Source organism: Balaenoptera physalus (genome assembly GCF_965194825.1).
Source record: "Balaenoptera physalus genome assembly, chromosome: 1".
Classification (NCBI taxonomy): Eukaryota; Metazoa; Chordata; class Mammalia; order Artiodactyla; family Balaenopteridae; genus Balaenoptera; species Balaenoptera physalus.
Window position 1 is genome coordinate 184,680,209 of NC_138882.1, and position 18,426 is coordinate 184,698,634.

An 18,426-nucleotide genomic window follows, 5' to 3' on the forward strand; every position below is an offset into this window, starting at 1 on the left:
TGTACCTCACTTCTCTCACCTGTAAAATGGAGGTAATAACAGCATTGACTGTAAAGATCAAATGGGTGAATATGTGTGAAGTACTAAACTGTGCCCGATACCACAGACTCCTTCTGAGAATGTTCGCATTGCTGTCTGTTTTTGTTTGTTTGTTTTTGTTGTCTTCTTGATGATATGGGAGGACAGCACCATCTCAACCCGATCACAAACATCCTGGGGAGGACTTTGATTTGCATCGTCTCAGTCCCAACCCAGAGCAAACTTGACCTCTGAACACTCCCATATCATCTTGCTTGTTGCCCAGGGACCTTTCTGGGTGTGGGTGTCAGAGGCAGGCTGAGCTCCTCCCCTGATCACTGCTAGAGGGATTCTGAGAATCCAGCTGGTCTCTGTGGGGTGGTACCTGCAGGACAACTCCATAAATTCGACTTCCAGGCATCCAGGCAAATCAACCTCCACTACTTTTTTTTTTTGAGATTAACAATGAACCATTATGAATGAGGTTAACCAAACTAGCTAATATTTACTGAGGCTTGTTAGGTACCAGCCGCTATGCCATGCACTGTTTTATTTAATTCTTAGCCCAACGCATTTTACAGAAGCGGGCTCAGAAAAGTCAAGTAACTTGCCCAGTTACAAATCTTGTAAGTGATAGGTCCAAGATTCGAACCCTAGCTGTTTGACTCCAGCATACTATCTTTTTTGTAAACTTTTTTTTCCAAAACATAATATACATCTCGAAAAGAGCACAAATGATAAGTGTACACTTGAAGAATTTTCACAAAGTGTATGCACCCACCCTAACCAGAACCCAGATCAAGAAGCAGAACACCACCCGCCCCTGCCCCTCCGAGAAGTCTCCCTGTGCTCCCTTCTGGTTACCACCCCCCCCTTCCGCTAGTCTGACTCCCAATCATAGATTAGTTCTGCTTGTTTTTGAACTTCATGTAAATGAAGATTCCATTTGCTGCCTGGTTTCTTTCACTCAACTATGTGAGATTCGACCACGTTGTCTGATGTAGCTGTGGTTCATTCATTCTCACTGCTGCATTGCATTACACTCTGTTATCTATTCCTGCAGAACAAATTAATGGCAAACTTAACGGCTCCAAAAAACACACACTTACGTCCCCGTTTCTGTGGGTCAGGAATCCAGGCACTGCTTAGCTGGGTTTTCTGCTCGGGGTCTCTCCCAGGCTGCAGTCAGGGAGGCGGCCAGGGCTGGGGTCTCATCTGAGGCTCAGCTGGGGAAGGATCCACTTTCCGGTTCATGTGGCGGTTGGCAGGATACAGTTCCCTGAGGGTTGTTAGTTAGTCTGAGGGCCTCACCTCCTTGCTGGCTGTTAGCCAGAGACCCTGCACTGTTTCTTGCCATGTGGGCCTCTCCGTAAGGTGGCTTGCTTCATCAAAGCCAGTGAGGGTCCAAAGAGAGAGTCTCCAGGCAAGATGGAAGTTACAATCTTCTGTAACATAATCACAGAAGTGACATCCCCATCGCCTTTGTGGCATCTACTGATTAGAAATAAGGTACAGTCCTGCCTACTCTCAAGGGGAGGGGACACAGAGGTGTGAACACCAGGGATAACTGGGGGCCATTGTGTATGCTTTTTGGTATGCACATGTGCTCATATCTCTTGGGTATATATCTAGGAGTAGAATTTCTGCGTCACACATACGTCCGGCTTTACGAGATTCTGCCAAACATTTTTCCAAAGCGCAGGTACCCTCTACACTCCCTCAGCAGGCTATGAGCTTCCCAGCTAGAGCACATGCTTTAAATACACTCCTCCCCTCTCTCCTTACAGAAGGGGTGTTTGAGCTGGGGCTCCTTGGGAAGACAGGTCCTAATTCTGGCTCCATGTCAGAATCACTGAATTCCCAGGCTGCTTTGCCAGACCTTCTGATCATCTGAGGGCTCAAATACAAACTGGAAGGTCCACTCCATGAGGCAAGGATCCCTGTATCCTTGGTGCCCGGAGCAGTACCTGGCAGGTAGCTGGCACTCAATAAATGTTTTTTTGATTAAGTGAATGAGTTTAGGAACTCTTGTTCAAGAGATGGGCCCCAGGGCAGGTATAAGCTGCTTAGACGGGAAGGAAACTTTATTGTGTCTGAGGCTGTGTGCATTTTTCTGGGAAGAGGGCCCAGAGCCTCAACCAGATATGTCCCCAACAAAAGTTAAGGGCCGCTGTGATTGGATACTGTCCGGCTTAGGTATTTTATCACATGAAGAAAGCATTGGTCCCCGGGGTAGGAGGCATGGGAACTGTGGACAAGGTCCCATGGTCCTTAGAAGTAAAAAGCGAGACAGTGCTTGCCTGGGGTGGCTCAGAAACTGACACCTTACTTGTTTTGACCTTTGACCCATGGTAGCTCTTTTGGTACATCTAGCAACTGCCTGGTCTCCTGGGACCCTCCCTGTGTCTGTCTGTTGAACAGAAAATTCCAGAAGGCCTCGGTGCCCTGAGTTTCCATCAGTGGCAAGCCAACATGAGCCCTAGCTTTTGAAAAACCCCTTTCAATCGATAGAAAGCCTCCCAGTTTATCTGGTTTGAGATGACCTCATCCTTTGTCACCTTCTCTCTTGTTTTCTGGAGGTTTCTCAGTGTCTTGCTGCTGTCTGCATTCTTTTCTCATGTGAACAGTGCACCTATTTTGGGCATTTTGTCGTTGCTGTTTTGGGTCATTCCCGTCACACATTTTTTATATTCCTTTCCAGTCAGATCAACCTCATGCCTCTCTAGACATTTCTTCTCGGGTTTCCTCTGAATCATTTCGTTTGGTCTAAATATGTCCAATTTTTCCTCCTTCCTCACTGCACTCCACATAGACCCTCTCTTTTCCCCGGAACAACTGTTCTTTTCTTTCTAATCCCTTACTCAAATCCTCATCTTTCACCATGTTTTCTGACTTCTCCTAAGAACTGATTGTTTTTTGAAACTTAAGCCTCAAATATCATCCCTTCTAATCTGGGTCTGAATTTGGATCACGGTCAAGAAGCAGGGGAGACAGGAATGTTGCTGGGTAATTAGGATCCTCAGCAGAAGGGCTGAGTGTTCATCGGGGGGTCAGAGGGACCTGGGCATGGAGGGAGAGGTATCTTCTTCTGCCTGGGGTAGGGCTTAGGGTGGGGTTGTCAGGAAAGGCGCTAAGAAAAAAGGAACCATTTGACTTGAGTTTTGAAGGATGAGTAGGATTTCAGGAGGTAGAGCAGGGAGAGAAGAGTATGGTACAAGGAAGGAGCAGTGGGAATGGAGGCTAGAAGATGAGTAATAAGAGAAGCTAGGTACAGTACTGCAGAAGGAGAGGGGTGGCCAGGTGCTGAGATTGCAAACTGAAGGTCCATGGTCGGCCCTCAGATATGTTTGTCTGGCTTTCCCAGTGTGTTAAAAGACTTTTAATTAGTTGCTGAAGGGATAGGCCTCTTTCTGTGGAGTGACAGAGAGAGAAACCTATTCAAATTGTCTTCAGCATGAATGCAAATTCACTGGTTACCAAAAATGAAAAGTCTAGAGGGAACCTCTGGATTCAGGCTCAGATGATTTTACGAGGCCTTGGCCCCTCTCCAGCTCTCAGGGATTCTTTTAACCATGTGGATCCAACCTTAAACAGAATCTCTGTATAATGGTCACAAAAAGGCTGCCAAAGCTCCAGTCCTTACATCTTCTCAGCTTTGAATTCCATAGGGAAGGATAAGAGTCTTTTTCCTAAGCTTCCCCCAATGGCCTCACTGCTTCTCATTGTCTCTGGGTGGGTCACAAGCCCATTCCTGAGCCAATTATTGTGGCCCAGGAGACTGCTCTGCTCTGATTGGCTGAGCTTGAGCCACATGCCCATCCCTGCAGCCAGAGGTGGAATCAACACCATCTCTAAGAAACTGGACTGAGAGTAGGAGAAAGGTGTTGTCCCCAAAGGGGGATCGTAACACCATAATATTTTAGAAGACAGGTGAATTGTTATTTAGGTGACAAAACCCAGATGTCTACCACAGTAGCCAACATGTACAGATCATTAACATCTGGATTTATGCCTTTTTTTGGGAAAAGGGGAATATCTGGCAATACCTGGACTCTCTTCTTGTATATAGATCAACAATCTGCTGGGGCTGAGAAGAGGCTCCCTCTTTAGATACAGCCTATGTTCTGCCTGCCCAATGCACTGCTCACATTTCCTCTCTGGCTCCTGGAAGCACTTGAATTTTTATTGCCAGCATAATTTGGTTCTGTAAATGAATCTGTTTTTCCCACCCGAATGGAAGAGCCAAAAGTACAGGGGTCAAATAGCTCTCCTGTGCTCCCACAAACTCCTGAGGACAAATGCCTGGCCATTTTTGATAGTCTCATTCCTCGCTCATTTTAAAAGCCTTCTTTAAAAAAAATATTGAATACATAGTGATTTTAGAATCTGTTATCTGATAATTCCAACATCTGAAGTCCTTGGGTGAGAGTGGTGGGGGGTTATCTGAATGTCTTGTTTGTTGTTTCTGCTTACTCTGGCTCATACTGACTTATTGCTTGGATGTTTAGTAATTTGACTGTGATCTCATTCTTGATTGAACTTAATCTGTGGGAATCCTGAGGGGTCTGATTCCTGGCTGCATTTCTCTCGGAAGTCTTTTTTGTTTGTTTCAGCTGGATGCCGGGGATGCTAATAACCTCTGAACACTGACATTTATTTCCTCAACTTGGAGTTTTCCCACTGAATACATGGAGTATAAACTTGAGCCCCAGACCCACGTGGTTACAAACCCTCAGGGTGATAATCATCATCATCATTATTGTGGCCATTATTAGTTTTCCCCTCCAGAGCCACATTGAAAACTACAGGTTTTCATAGACTCCCCTTTCTGAAAGTCCAGAAAAAAAATTTTTTTAAGCCCTCCTCTTGCCAGGGTGTAGAGCATCTTTGAGGGTGCCGGCTTAATACAGGCATCTTAGACTTGGTTAGCTCACTTTGCAAAGGCCCGAGGCTTAATCTCCCGTTTCCTGCACTTATTAAACGCAAATGGCTTCCTCATTTGCTTACGCTTTGGTTGTAGCTCACTCTGTTTGTGTTGTGTGTCTGTATGTTCCTTTGAGACTGCCTACATAAAAATTGTTTTTTATTATGGGATTTTGGAAACACACACGAAACTAGAGAAGAGTGCGATTAACTCCATGTATTCGTCATCCAGCTTCAACATTTTCCCAGTGTTCTTTCATTCTTTTTTCTTCCTTTTTGAGTTTTTTTCTAGGTTAATTTAAAGCAAGTTGTGCCATTTCACCCATAAAGACATCCAAACTGAAAGGACTTTTTTTTTCCTTTACATTATCCCCGCCTTGACATTATCACAGCTAAAAATACTTATAATCATTCCTGAATATCATCTAATATTCAGTCCATGCTCACATTTCCTTGATTCTCTCAGAGATATCTTTTTTACTGTTGGTTTGTTAGAATGAGGACCCGGACAAGGTCCACACATTACATTTGGTTGTTATGTCTCTGAAATGTCTTTAATTCTGTAACGGCAGCTCCCCGCCCCTGACCTTTTTTATCCCCCAGCCACTGATCTGTTGGAGAAACTGGGTCTTTTGTCCTGTAGAACATTCACATCCTGGATTTGGCTGATCACTTCTTCTTGGTTTCAATTAACTTGTTCCTCTTTTCCCCATGTTTCCTGTAAACTAATAGTTAGATCTAGAGGTCTGAGGAGATCAAAGTCTTTTTGCTGTCCAGACGCCTTCATAGGCGGTGCTGTGTGATCCGTCCTGCATCACACAGTGAGCACATAATGTCTGGTCATCCCGTTTTTAACGATATTGAGATTGAACAGTAGGTCCAGTGCTAACAGACTGAGCCATCCATTACAAAGTCCCCAACAGCTTTTTTTCCCCCAATAATTAACATTTTTAATTTTTAATTATGGTAAAATATACATAAAGTAACATTTACCATCTTAACCATTTAAAAATATACAGTTCACTAATGTTAAGGATATTCACATTGTTGTGTAACCAACCTCCAAAAACTTTTCATCATGTAAAACCAAAACTCTGTACCCCTTAAACAACTGCTCTCCATTTTCCCCTTACCCTAGCCCCTGGCAGCCACCCATCTATTTTCTACTTCTATGAATCTGGCTATGCTAGGGACCTCATATAAGTGGAATCATACAGTATTTGTCTTTTTTGCGACTGGCTTATTTCACTTAGCATAATATCCTCAACGTTCATCCATGTTGTAGCATGTGTCAGAATTTCCTTCCTTTTTAAGGCTGAATAATATTCCATTGTGTGTATATACCTTGTTTTATCCATTCATTCGTAAATGGGCACTTGAGCTCATCCATCAGCTTTTTACCTAATAGTTTTAGCATCCTTTGAGGATCATTCCCTGGATCCGTATTTCTTGTGGGGTCACAGAGTTGTGATTTTTTTCTGATTGTTGTTCCTTTGGTAATTATTAGCTAGAATCCTTCATCAACCATTTGTTTATTTGTTTATCATAAAATACAGTTGGTTCAGGAAAGGCAGAATAAAAGATTGGTTCTTTCCTTTTATGTGTCAGCATTCAAAGAAGCAACTGCCAAAGTGACCAGTGAGTTTTAAAAAATATCATTAGGAATCTTTGATTTAAACAGTGTAGATGTGTTTCAATCCACTGAAGTCATTATTTGGTTTGAGGCTCATACTATGCCACCTCAGGGGGTCATGCAGTTTGGCTCCTGTGTTTTTGTTTTTCTAGGTGGAAACTACACAGTATTTAATTATAACCACCTATGTTTGTATTGCATTGGTGTGGTCTTTAGACAAACAACTCTGCCTCTCAGTTTTCCTTCTCTGTACAAGGAAGTTGGACGAAATGAGCTCTAACACCATTCCTGTTCAAAACTCTCCCTTTTGTAGCATTTTCATTACATATAACGTTATAGTTTAGTCATTTGATTCTTCCAGTCCTGTGGCTGAATGCAGTTACCAACATCTTCCTTTTACAAACATGAAAATTGCCACCCAGCTGATACTAGTTTTTTTCTACTTCTCCATACTGCATTTCCCCCCAGTAGACTTAAAGCTGTAGCTCTCAGTTAGGGATATTTTGCCTCCCAGGGGACTTTTGACAATGTCTAGAGACATTTTTGATGGTCACACCTGGGAGGGGCTACTGGTATACAGTAGGTAGAGGCCAGGGATGCAGCTAGATATCCTGCAGTGCACAGGACGGCCCTCCCCCCCCCCTCACATAAATGCGCTCCGGCACCAAACGTCATTAGTGCCAAAGCTGAGAAACTGTGACTTGAAGAAATCCATAGAGATAAAATCATATTCCTCTTACTTCTATGCTTCAGTGAAAGGAAGTACATATAAAAATGTACACATCTGAGAATTCAGCTATACATGAAGTAGGACGATGAGATAGTCTGTTTTTAACCTACCCATAGAATTTAGTCATTTGATATGCATCTCCTTACTGTTTCCCCTTCAATCTTATTTCTGGCTCCTATTCTGCCCCTTGAGACCTTTCTATTATTGGCCTGAGGGAAGATTAATGGACAATTTTTACTGCTTTCAGGCCACTGGAAAAATCTTAGGTCTTAAATTTTTTTTTTTTTAAACTCGGGAAATAAACATCAAAATCAACTTTTATCGTAAATAGCAGTTAGAGTTTTTTGGTCCCAGTTCCTCTTTGCCATTTTAATTGATTGAGTGGATATTTTCAATAAACTTAGCATTACCTTTCAAATTATTGCTCTCTTCTGCTCACAGCATCTCCTGTGAGATGTGTACTCCTGAATCTTTCTCTCTGATGCTTTTGTGCTGATTTAAAAGAACCCATTTGGTGCTAAAATGAATTTATCATTGGCAACTGCTAGAATGATGTGTCCTTTCCTAATCAAAAAGTCAATTTGTGGACTCATACTTTGAATCTGATTTTTAAAACAGACAGTTTGTCAGAAACAAAAAAAATGCAGCTTTTATCTTTTTTGTGGTTGTTGTTCAGCTTTGAAAGAGGCAGCATTTAGATAAGGCAGGTACATTTATTTTTATTTATTTTTATTTTTGGCTGCGTTGGGTCTTTGTTGCCGCACACTGGCTTTCTCTAGTTGCGGCGAGCGGGGGCTGCTCTTCGTTGTGGTGCTTGGGCTTCTCATTACGGTGGCTTCTTTTGTTGCGAAGCACGGGCTCTAGGCCCGTGGGCTTCAGTAGTTCTGGCACGCGGGCTCAGTAGTTGTGGCTCACGGGCTCTAGAGCACAGGTTCGGTAGTTGTGGCGCATGGGCTTAGTTGCTCCGTGGCATGTGAGATCTTCCCAGACCAGGGCTCAAACCCATGTCCCCTGCATTGGCAGGCAGATTCTTAACCACTGCACCACCAGGGAAGCCCAGGCAGGTACATTTATTCACTTGTTTATATCAAGTATTCACACAATTTCTCTTACCAACACATATATTCACAGCTTGTCAAGTTTTACCCAAAAAGTGAAGGAAAAAGCTTGCTATCACATTATTATATGATTTTTCTCTATTTTGTGTTTTGTTAAAGTAGATGCTGATGATTTTTCTTGACTGGACATAATCATCAAGGATGCATTCTGAAATAAGTCATCTTGAGGATAAACACTAAGGACATTTTCTTGCGTTTAAAGTTCCCCCGCACCCCCCAAATGTTATACAGTATTGAGCTTAGATTATCTCTGAGATGCATGCTGTATTGTTTGACATTGGTTCTTTTTTCTGATAAGGAAGACCTATAACCCAGAAGGGTTTTTGCCATAACTTTTGCTTCCCAAACTGTATTCTAGTTGGTTTTTTTGCTGTTGTTGTTATTCACCCTCCATTAGTTCCAAGTATGCTTTTAAATAACCTAAAATTTCTCAAAATCAATTTGAGTTTGTAACTACTACTGACTCTTTTCTTTCCCACATTTTTTTATATTACAATTAATAAATTCCAGGTTTTAATGCACAGAGTTGGGACTGGAGATAGAGACAAGGACTGATGAGACACATGGCAGTCAGGCGGGTTGGCCCCGAGGAAACTCCTGTTGCCAGGGCTACGTTTTAAAGGTGTCTGGTGCACGTGTATACATGTTCTCTCTAGTGGCTTTTCTGGAGAAATTTGCATCTATGTACTGTGCGCTCGTATTTCCCTGTCTATCCCTCCCTCTCTGGGTCAGCTTGCTTTGCAATGTCCAAGGAGAGCCGGTTTCCTGACCACTACTCTCCTTCAGTTATTGGAGAATCTGAGCCTGATGTGCTGTGGCTCGCTGTCACGCACCATCCCATCTTCAGGCACTCTCGGACATCGCTTCCTAGGCCAGCTGCATTGCTACAGAGAAACCGGGGAGTGGCTTTCTCCTGTCGGCTCAGCGTGAAAGGTGCTTCTGAATGGTCTGACGGTGCCTCGCGAACCACCACCCACACAGGTGGCAAGAAATTTGCAAAGCATCCACCCCTCTGCCGTGAGGCTGTCATGAGGGGGTGCAGGCTTCCCATCAGAGGCACACGCTTCCCTGCCGGGGAGTGGACACAGGGAGGTCTGAGCTGGAGGTTCCAGGCGCCTGTGCCTGGCTCATCCTAGACCCATGAACTTGGTTCGACCCCGCTGCCCACCGCCACCGCTGTCAGGTGCTGGGCCATCTTAGTAGCTTGCCCTCACTGGTGATCTGCGATCTGAATGCCACACAGCGAGAAAGCTGATGCACAACTTCTTCAATGAGCTGTAGGACTTTGGACAACGCTTGTCTGCTCTGGGCCCGCTTCTCCCCCTGCAGAATATCAGATTTGGCTCCATCACCATTCCCTGCAGGGTGTTCTGTGAAAGCTGACCCTGGAAGATGCTCTGTGAGGAAAAAGAGTTTCTGTGGCCAAATGGGTTTGGGAAATGCTACGTCATACAGCATCTGTTTGGAGATTCATAATGCACACAAGCATTTGAGAGATTTTCTGGAATTCTCTGCACCCAGACATCCACGTGGCTCACTCGCCACTTTTCTGCAATGTTATTTCCCTCGGAGACTTTTCCTGATCACCCAGATCTGTGATCCCTTCTCATCTATCCTTTACCCTGCCTCATTTTTCTTCACAGCACTTCTCATTTTCTGACATTGCATCATATTTTTATTTATTGGTTTATTTTATGTCCCCCCCCCTCCACCCAAGATGTGCCCTCTGTGTCAGCAGGGACTTGATCCATTTGTTTGCAGATTATCCCTAGCATGTGGCACATAGTAGGGGCTCAATAAAAATGTGTTGAATGAACAGATTTTGTTTAACTTGGAGATTCCCAAATGTAGCTAATCAGGGATGTTTTCCTATTAAAATCCAGGGAAATGTGCCTGGGGACTCCCCAGGAAGAGGGTGGCTAAAATCCTGATGGCCGTGGTTCCTAGTACCAGCCACGTAGTCCTGAATACACAGACAACTCGGCGTTAGACTGAAAACAAACAAAACGGACGCCATGAGAGTTGCCATCACGTGCCTTGAGGAACCAAGCCTTGTGCAAGGCTGACCCCAGGGCTGCCTCAACTGGTCTTACCTACGTGGTCCTGCTGCCGTTTTCCTGGAGATGGCTTTATGTGAAGATTCCTTGCAAACTATTGGTGGCGCCTGGTGAATTTTCTCCAAAACACATTTTCAGAAATGCGTGTGAGGCTCACACTTGGAGAAGTGCTTGAATCTTCAAGTTCTCCATCAGGAGACTGTGGTCTAGTCACGGCCACCACGTGGCAACCCCACCCCCACTCCCCCGCCTCCACTCTGTGTCAGGTGTAGCTTTGGCGCTTTGCTTGTGGTTTCCTCAGGTGCTCAAAATTAGGAAACTCCATTTTGCTGGTGTAGAGAGCAAGGCTCAGAGGGATCAAATTATTTGCCCACGATCATCCTTCTAGGAAGCAGCAGTGCTTGGATTAAAACAAAGTCCTCCCCAATCGAAAGCCCATCTCTCGCCCTCTGCGCTTGCAGACAGAACAGGGGCTGTCCTTTTGTACTGCCACACTTAAATACTCAGCACAATTTGTCCTAGGAGCTAAATGGGCCTGGTCAGGGCCCTTAAGGCAACAAATGAGACCATGAATCCTCAGAAGGGCTCTTCGTGTACTGCCCTTTGTGGCCTGTGGTTTGATTGATCCATCCATTTCCAGGGATAAAGCTGTGTCCCATTTTCAGTTTTGGTCCAGCATTGCGGGTTTATTTTAGCTTTCCCATCTCACACGTGTTCATCCAGAACCAAGGCGTCTCAGGACATTTGGCATCAAGCAACAGAAACCCACTGCAACTCGTTTAAATATAAGATAGGGCTTTATTGAAAGTAGCCTGGGGCATCCTATAGGACAGTGAGTGAGGCCAGGCTAAGGAGAACCCAGAACTCTCTCTTTCTATGAAGGACTGTTCTCTCCGTGAACCTCTGCTTCATGAGTCTCCTCTTGCAGACCAGCTTTCTCTGTGCACGTGGCTCCCTGGTGGCTTTCAAGTTTATTATATCCAGTGCAAGTAGCCAGTCCAAAATGACCATGGTCATTGTCACCCGAGGCCATGGGACCCACTTTGGGAAACACTGTCCAAGCAAGGACCCTTCCCACGGAGAGCAGGGCTTCCTGCTTTATCCCCAGAACCCAGAACAGTACCCTGGCGCATATCTGTGGAGCTCAATACTTATCTGTGGGTGGAGGCAGCTGACGTAGCTGCACACACCCCCCCACCAGGCCGCGCTCTGCACTGCAGTCACAGCTGAGCTCCAAGTACGGTCTTTTACCTCAATCATCTGCTTGTGGCTCCCATTTTCAGTACTGTAACTGCTCTGAGAAAAGTGAAAATCAAAACTAAGACCAGGTGGAGTATCCACTGTGGGCCCAGCGCCGCCTATGACAATATGCAAAGGCAGGGCCCGCCTTCAAGGACATGGGCTAAATTTAGGATCCGGGGAATTTATTGGGAGGACACAGCATCTCTTGTGGAACCCAGGGGCAGAAGTACAGCTGGGCTTTCCAAGGGATCAGGACCAAAGACCAGAAAGTCATCAGGAGACAGCTACGTCTGAGGTCTCGTCTTCATGTCTGCCTCTTTCAGCAGTCAGCTGCCCTCTGTGCTGAGGAACGTCCCCTGCTTCACTCACCTGTGGGCCCCTGATCCCTGATACCACATTGCCCAACCCAGGACCTGGGAGAGGTGAGCCTAGCCCAGCCCAGGTTCTGATTTGTTCTCCTGGGTCAGGTGAACACATACCTATCAGCTGTGGCTTGAGAGGGCGGAGGTCACATGACACCAACATGGCTGCTGAGATTCCTCCTTTTGGGTGGGGTGGGAGTGCTGGGAGGGAATTTTCTTTGCTCTTTCATAGCCCTGGGGCCAGTTAGGGCTCAAGAACAGGTGGGTGGCTTTTGATTTTTCTCCCCTGTCTCTGCCTTTCTTATATTTACCCTAAGAACAAAAACACGGTGGAGAGGAAAGGAAGGGCCAGGGTCTTTCTTCTGGTTTTTACCTTTTTAGCTTTTTTTGTAGTCAAAAGATAGAGAGCTCTGATAAGTCTGAACCAGTGAGCAAGCAGGATGAGTGTGCCTTGGGGAATTTTGAGGTGAAAGTGACCTCCTGCTTTGGTTTTAATTTACTCTTGCAGATAACTTCCTTGTCTTCCTAGGCACTATTCAGGGCTCCAGCCTATTGCTACCATTCCCAGCTCACATTCTCCCTGCCTTCCTTTTAGACGGAGGTGCATCCGTGCTCCGTATTTTACGTACTAAACATCCATGAGCTATTCTCTGAACAGCGTGAATAATTTTCTACTTGATTGTTTCCACACATACGAAACAACTAAGGTCCTTCGTGCAATTTCCACGGCACTCCTGCCTTATAGGAAGAGTCCAGAAGTGTTCCGATCAAAGTGGGGGCTGGTCTCTAATGAGTTGAAGATTGAGCGCCGTGTTGGTTTGCTAAACATAGTAATGAATTCCCACAAGGTTAGTGACCTAAAACAACAAAACTATTCTTTCATGGGTCTGGGGGCCGGAAGCCGCAAATCAGCATCAGCTGGGCTGCAATCAAGGTTTTTTTCAGAAGGACCAAACTCCCTTGGATACCCTAAGGAGGAGTCCATCCCTTGCCTCTTCCAGCTCTGGTGGCTGCTGGCATCCCCCCCCTTTTTTTTTTTTTCCTCGCTATGTAGGATTCCCATGTAGGGAAATACAATAATTTATATGTGCATTTTCCTGTTGATGGACATTTAAATTGTTTCCAATTTTCAATATGATTTCTTTTTAAAAAAATGTTCATATACTTTTTAAAGGTTACTTTACATTTACAGTTATTACAAAATATTGGCTATATTCCCTGTGTTGTACAATACATCCTCGAGCCTATTGTAGACCCAGTAGTTTATATCTCTCACTTCCCCACCCCTGTATTGTCCCCTCCTCCCCCTCCGCGCTGGCAACCATTAGTTTGTTCTCTATATCTGTGACTCTCCTTCTTTTTTGTTATATTCGGTAGTTTGTTGTATTTTTTTAGATTCCATATATAGGTGATATCCTACAGTATTTGTTTTTGTTTGACTTATTTCACTTACCACAATGCCCTCCAAGTCCATCCATGTTGCTGCAAATGGCAAAATTTCGTTCTTTTTTAAGGCTGAGTAGTATGCCATTGGTTATATGTGCCACATCTTCTTTATCCGTTCATCTCTTGATGACACTTAGGTTGCTTCCATATCTTGGTAATTGTAAATAATGATCCTCCGAACATTGGGGTGCATGTATCTTTTCAAATACATGTGTTTGAAAACACGTGTTTTTGTTTTTTTCGCATTTATACCCAGGAGTGGAGTTGCGAGGTCATACGGTAGTTCTATTTTTAGTTTTTTGTGAACCCTCCATACTGTTTTCCACAGTGGCTGCGCCAGTTTACATTCCTACCAACAGTGTAACAGGGTTCCCTTTTCTCTAAAAATTGTAAATTTTCTTCCTAGGGGTAACTGAGATGATAGTTCAATAATAACATAAGATCAGGTGAAGTCTAAAGAAATTTTAGAAAACCTGGATAAAGTAAGAAGACATCTGTTCGCTGGCATCTGAATGTTAGAGAGACACCAAGACATGTGAGCCAAGTTCTGGAGAGAAGGGAAACACAGACGCAAGCTTGACGTTTGGTGCAGCTTTTCTCCTTGGGGCATTTGCTGAGTCAAATGTTACAGCCTAGGAGCTGAAAAGCCAAGGAGTTCAAAAGACTAACCACAGAAGCTGCTGGCATCCCTTGACTTGTAGGTGCATCACTCTGGTCCTGCCCCTGTGGTCACTGCCTCCGCCTCTTCTATGTATATAATCTCCTCCTGTCTCTCACTTATAAGTGTACTTATAAGTACACTTACAGATGGCATTTAGGGCCAGGATAGTCTCAACTCAAAATCCTTACTCATATCCGCAAAACTTTACTTTGTAAAGGTAACATTCTCAGGTCCCAGGGATTAGAGCCTGAGATCTTTGGGGCCACCAGTCAGCCCACTGCAAGCCCTAAACTTCTTTCTCTCCTGAGGAAGGTCTAGGCTGGGCAGACACCCCGACAGACATCTACCAGAGGCCAGATCAAGAGCCCTTTTAGAAGGTCATTTCTCAGCTCATTTGGAACCTTGCTATTGCCCTTTCTTTTTTCCTCCTGTTTGTCCTCGCATCAGAGGGAAGCATTAAGAGTAAATGAGGGGCTTCCCTGGTGGCGCAGTGGTTAAGAATCCGCCTGCCAATGCAGGGGACACTGGTTCAAGCCCTGGTCTGGGAAGATCCCACGTGCCGTGGAGCAACCAAGCCCGTGTGCCACAACTACTGAGCCCACGTGCCACAACTACTGAAGCCCACGCACCTAGAGCCCGTGCTCCTCAGCAAGAGGAGCCACTGCAATGAGAAGCCTGTGCACTGCAACGAAGAGTAGCCCCCGCTCGCCGCAGCTAGAGAAAGTCCGTGTGCAGCAACGAAGACCCAACGCAGTCAAAAATAAAAAAGTAAATAAAATAAATTTAAAAAAATTTATTAAAAAAAGGAGCAAATGAATAGTAAGTCCAGCCCAGAGATACATGGAGAGGCATAGGCTGGCTCAGGGGTGGGCTGGGACCAGACCAGGCCTCCGGGTATCCCAGGCCACCGATCAGATACCTGGTGCTCCGGTATTGCAGCTCCCTTTTTATAGATGGATTTACATAAGGAAATGAAAGGTTGGAATCTAGGCACGGTTGCCAATTCTGATATAAGGTGCTTGACTTCCTAATTGCCGCTCCTTCTCTCCCACAGGAGCTTTTAGGAAACATCAGGGCCTGAGAATGTGCTCTTCTAACCACCGTCCTAGCTACACAGACCCCCAGCAGCCCGCTCCATGCTTGCCAGGACCAGGAAGGGAACTTTTTTTTTTTTTTTCCTGGGCTGCGCCGCATGGCATGTGGAACTTCCCCAACCAGGGACGGAACCCGAGCCCCCCCGGCATTGGAAGCGCAGGGTCTTAACCACTGGACCACCAGGGAAGTCCCAGGAAGGGAACTTTGGACTCAGATTTGTCTTCCCAGACTCCCACTCCACAGTCAAGACTGTGACCCCAGATGTCCCTGGTCCTCTCATTCAGCCCAGCCTCAGCAGTCTGCCATCCCCTGCATGTTCTCGTTTGTTGAACTTCTCTCCTGGGCTCCGCAGGTGGGCACTCTGCCCTCTCCACGAGGACACGCTCACTCTGCATGATCATACAGCCCATCTGGGCCAGTTCCTAGGAGAAGAGCTGTCACAGGATGTTTAGCTGCTGTCTAAATACCCAGAACCTTCTGTTGGGCATGTGGGTTGACGGGGACAGTCTCAGCTCTTGGGAAGCACAGGTCCTCATTCAAAGTCTGAAAAAGCCCTTTCCACTGAGTGGCACACTAGAGTGTTTAAGAACTCAGGCCCTGGAGGCCTAGGTTCAAATCCCGGCTCTGTCATTTCCAGCGGTGTGACATAGGGCCCTTTCATTAACCTGATTGTTCGTGAACTAACCCACAGGAAGTAATACCTGGCTTGGGTACAGTTGAAAATGGGATAAATATGTGAGGTGCTTAGCACAGCGCCTGGCATATACTAAGTGTTCAGGATATATTAGCTAGTATTATTCTCATCAGTGAGATTTCTCCCTAAGCAAGTCAGTATTGGAAGAACTGCTAAAGTAATTCAGCACCAAATGTGTGACATATAAAATATTTTATTACAAAAAGCTCAGTTGCAAGGCATTTTAGAAGGAACAGAGCATCCCAGACGGCTTTCCTTTTTCTGCCATTACACAGGAGAGACTAGTAAAGTCTACCAATTAAAACTAGGATCTTATGCATCCTCAGGCTTTGGGCCCTCAGAAGAACTGACGGCATCAGGGGCTCTGAGAACCCCACCTGGGTCTCACCCCAGGGTAATCATCCAGCCTCTCATTCGGCTTAATTCACAAAACGGGCCCGTGTCCTTTCTATAAAGCGGGTCATCTTTCCTACCCACAGTTCAGGATACCAGGGAAAAAGCGAAGGTATAACTTGTTTTCTTTTGGAAACAAAACAGTCCTAGTGGAAGCTAAACAAAACCACAATCTAAACCAGTTGCTAGGTATCCTTTCCTAATTGGAACGAGGAGTGTCGTCACTGGCGATTCAGAGTCGCGGAAGGACAAGGGGGAAGATGCGGCCGCCATCCCTTGATGGGGTCACAGCATCACGAGATCCGAAGCAGCAGCTCTTTCCGATGCACCTACCATGTGAGGTCCTGGGGGCTGCAGAGTCGCTCCTGAATCCCAGAACCCCCTCACCCCCCGGCCCCGTCCAAACTGCTAAGTACACACCTGGCCCCTCCGCTTCTCAACCGTGGCTGAGTGGCTTCATTCGGGATCTGTTGGCGTGGAGGTTGAGTGACAGGAGGGAACACGCCCGGGAGGGGTCGTCAGTCCGGGGGCCGGGAGTCGGGGGCCTTCTCTTGGACCTCATCATACTGTGGCGGGGGAGTCAGAGGCTCGATGGACGGAGGAGGCATATTTTTGTCTGGCAGGTTGATCCTAAAGTCTTTGAGGTGCAGCTTTTCGGATTTTATCCTTCGAACTTTCAGCGGCTTCAGGCGTTTGGCCAACTTGGAGTTCTGCCTGTCGGGGGGGTTCCCCGGGCTGGTCTCCACGTCAGCCCTGGTTGTGGTGGGGCTTGTCTCATCCAGCCCCGTCAAGGACTCGTAGGAGGGGAGAGAGATGCTCATCCTGGGGTTCTGGTCCGGTTCCCTCGCTTCCGAGTAGTTTGTGCTCATCACTTCCTCGTAGCTGGGGACGTAGTACCTTGAGGAGGCCTCCTCCTCCTCTTGGCTGCAACACACCAAGCACAGACACGGGAGTGTTAGCCTGCGCCCAAGTCATTTAAAATCACAAATAGATGGACTCCAGATCCCGTGTTGCCACTGGGACCACGTAGGCCAGCCTTGTGAACAACAAATGTGTCCAAGAAGTAATAAGAGCTAACACTTCAACTGTTGGCTATGAGCCAGGCACTGTCCCAAGTACATATGAACCAATGTCACCTTCCTAATGACACTATGGGTTAGGTTCTATTAGTATACCCATTTTACAGATGGGGAAATGGATACATTGAGGTTAAGTGACTTGGTCATACCTTTAAGAAGTGGCAGGGCAGGAAATGAATGCCACACTCTCAACTACTACACCATATCATCTGGGAGTTAACCACCCTTGCCTTTTAGCCTCACACTTAATAGCATGCTGGGTGGGCTATTCCGATGCCCAGCTGGGCATCCTTTGACCAAAGACAACATAAACATGCATGAAACAGCTGCAAATTTGAAGCAAAATGTTGTCCCTGGGTAGAGAAGGAATATCTGGAATGTAAAATTTACATGTATCTCAAATTATTCTGTGATTTTGTCTTCCACGTTCACCATTAGACTCAAAGGATAGGTCAGGTCCTCAGCCTTACTCTCATTTGACTGTTGAAAGAGAAAACCAAAAGGTCAGGGCAGTTTTTACACATTTATAGGGAGTAATGCCAATAGCCATTTTCCAGCACCCTACACTTGAACCTGTATAGGGGATAATGGCCAACATCAGAAACCTCATTGTTTGCCTGGGCTTTCCTCTCATCTCCTTTAGGAATGAACCTGTGAGCTCATAGCCAGGGTGGGTAATGATGGGTGACTGATTTCCTTCTTTGTTCTTTTCTCTATTTCCCAAGTTTTCTAGAATATGCCTGATTATCTTTTACTCTCAGAAAATCGGTTTAATTTTTCCAAAATAAAAACAACTCCTGTCCCACTTTAAAGATAAGACATTCTTACTGAAAATTCAAACGACACAGAAAAATCTAATGAAGAAGATAAAAACATCCGAAATTGTTCCACCCAGAGACAATCACTGTTAACATTCTGTCGTATACCTTTCCAGATCTTTCTCTAATCCCAGAGCCGCAACATTTGATGTGATGA

At 45.5% G+C, this 18,426-nt stretch overlaps 1 protein-coding gene across 3 annotated transcripts in view; it reads right to left on the reverse strand.

Moving 5' to 3' along the window:
• Positions 1-16,156: 16,156 nt before the first annotated feature.
• Positions 16,157-18,426, reverse strand: part of TMEM51 (transmembrane protein 51) — a 51,749-nt gene continuing 49,479 nt past the window's right edge. For all 3 annotated transcript variants that reach the window (XM_082417455.1, XM_082417457.1, XM_082417456.1), the window contains one exon: positions 16,157-17,296. In XM_082417455.1, coding sequence (XP_082273581.1) covers positions 16,891-17,296 — 406 coding nt within the window. In that variant the 3' untranslated portion in view covers positions 16,157-16,890. The remainder of the gene's footprint in view (positions 17,297-18,426) is intronic.